Source organism: Antrostomus carolinensis, unplaced genomic scaffold (assembly GCF_000700745.2).
Source record: "Antrostomus carolinensis isolate BGI_N321 unplaced genomic scaffold, ASM70074v2 scaffold43253, whole genome shotgun sequence".
Taxonomy (NCBI): domain Eukaryota; kingdom Metazoa; phylum Chordata; class Aves; order Caprimulgiformes; family Caprimulgidae; genus Antrostomus; species Antrostomus carolinensis.
The window spans coordinates 235-1,030 of record NW_010305254.1 but is presented as its reverse complement, the minus strand read 5'-3'; the positions used below and the strand labels follow the sequence as shown (position 1 = coordinate 1,030).

General features: G+C 52.3%; 1 protein-coding gene across 1 annotated transcript in view; it reads right to left on the bottom strand.

The window, feature by feature from the left end:
• Positions 1 to 796, bottom strand: part of TYW2 (tRNA wybutosine-synthesizing protein 2) — a gene marked incomplete at its 5' end in the record, with an annotated part of 1,627 nt that overhangs the window by 652 nt on the left and 179 nt on the right. The window contains one exon of the mRNA XM_010164734.1: positions 6 to 85. Within this exon, the coding sequence (XP_010163036.1) occupies positions 6 to 85 (80 nt within the window). The remainder of the gene's footprint in view (positions 1 to 5; positions 86 to 796) is intronic.

Sequence of the window (796 nt, the reverse complement as noted above, 5' to 3'; positions counted from 1 at the left end):
GCGACGGCGTGGCTGTCCCACTCACAGGCGTGGACAAAGGCGGCTGCTGTGTGCACCAGGTATGGCAGCGTGAAATAGCCGATGCCTGAGGGCAGGAGAGGTGGCAGAGGCTGAGGGCTGGGTCCAGGCATTGCCAGGGTCCACGCTTCTCCCTGGAGACCAGGTGGGATGTGGATTACCACCCTCCTGGCTCTCTGCATCCGCTTTGCTCCAAGTTGGAACAAGCCCAGACACTGGGAAAACAGAAATTCATCACCCCTCACCTCCACAAAAGCAAGATTTGTCTTGAAAAATGTTTACAGAGGAGCTTATTTTACCTTCATTAGCTCGAGACCTGCCCTGCTTTGCTTCCACTCTGTGCAGAAGTGCCCAGACCACCATCTATTTTAATGAATCCGGAGCAGTTTTGTGAGTGCCACATCCTTTCTCCGTGGCACAAACTGGAAGCACTAACTTCCCTAAGCAGAAAACCACAGCTCTCCAGACATGCAAATACCTGACGTGATCTCCCCAGTCATCTCACAGCACAGGACACAATATTAAGGGCAAATCTTTTCCTTGGATTCAGATGATTCCAGTGACCAGCACTAGGTACAGAACAGTGTTCTGCAGAGCCTGAGTGAAAGGTCATCCCAAGTGTTCAAAGGCAACAGGGACACAGGAGGGACAGCGGTGCCATCTTAGCTCTGGGGCTCACAGATGGGGCAGGAGCTCTAAGCCTGAGTATTTTTCCAGTCCAGGTTGGAAATGATGTTTCACATCTACCCAGATGCCATCAGTGCTCTCTGCCCACCTG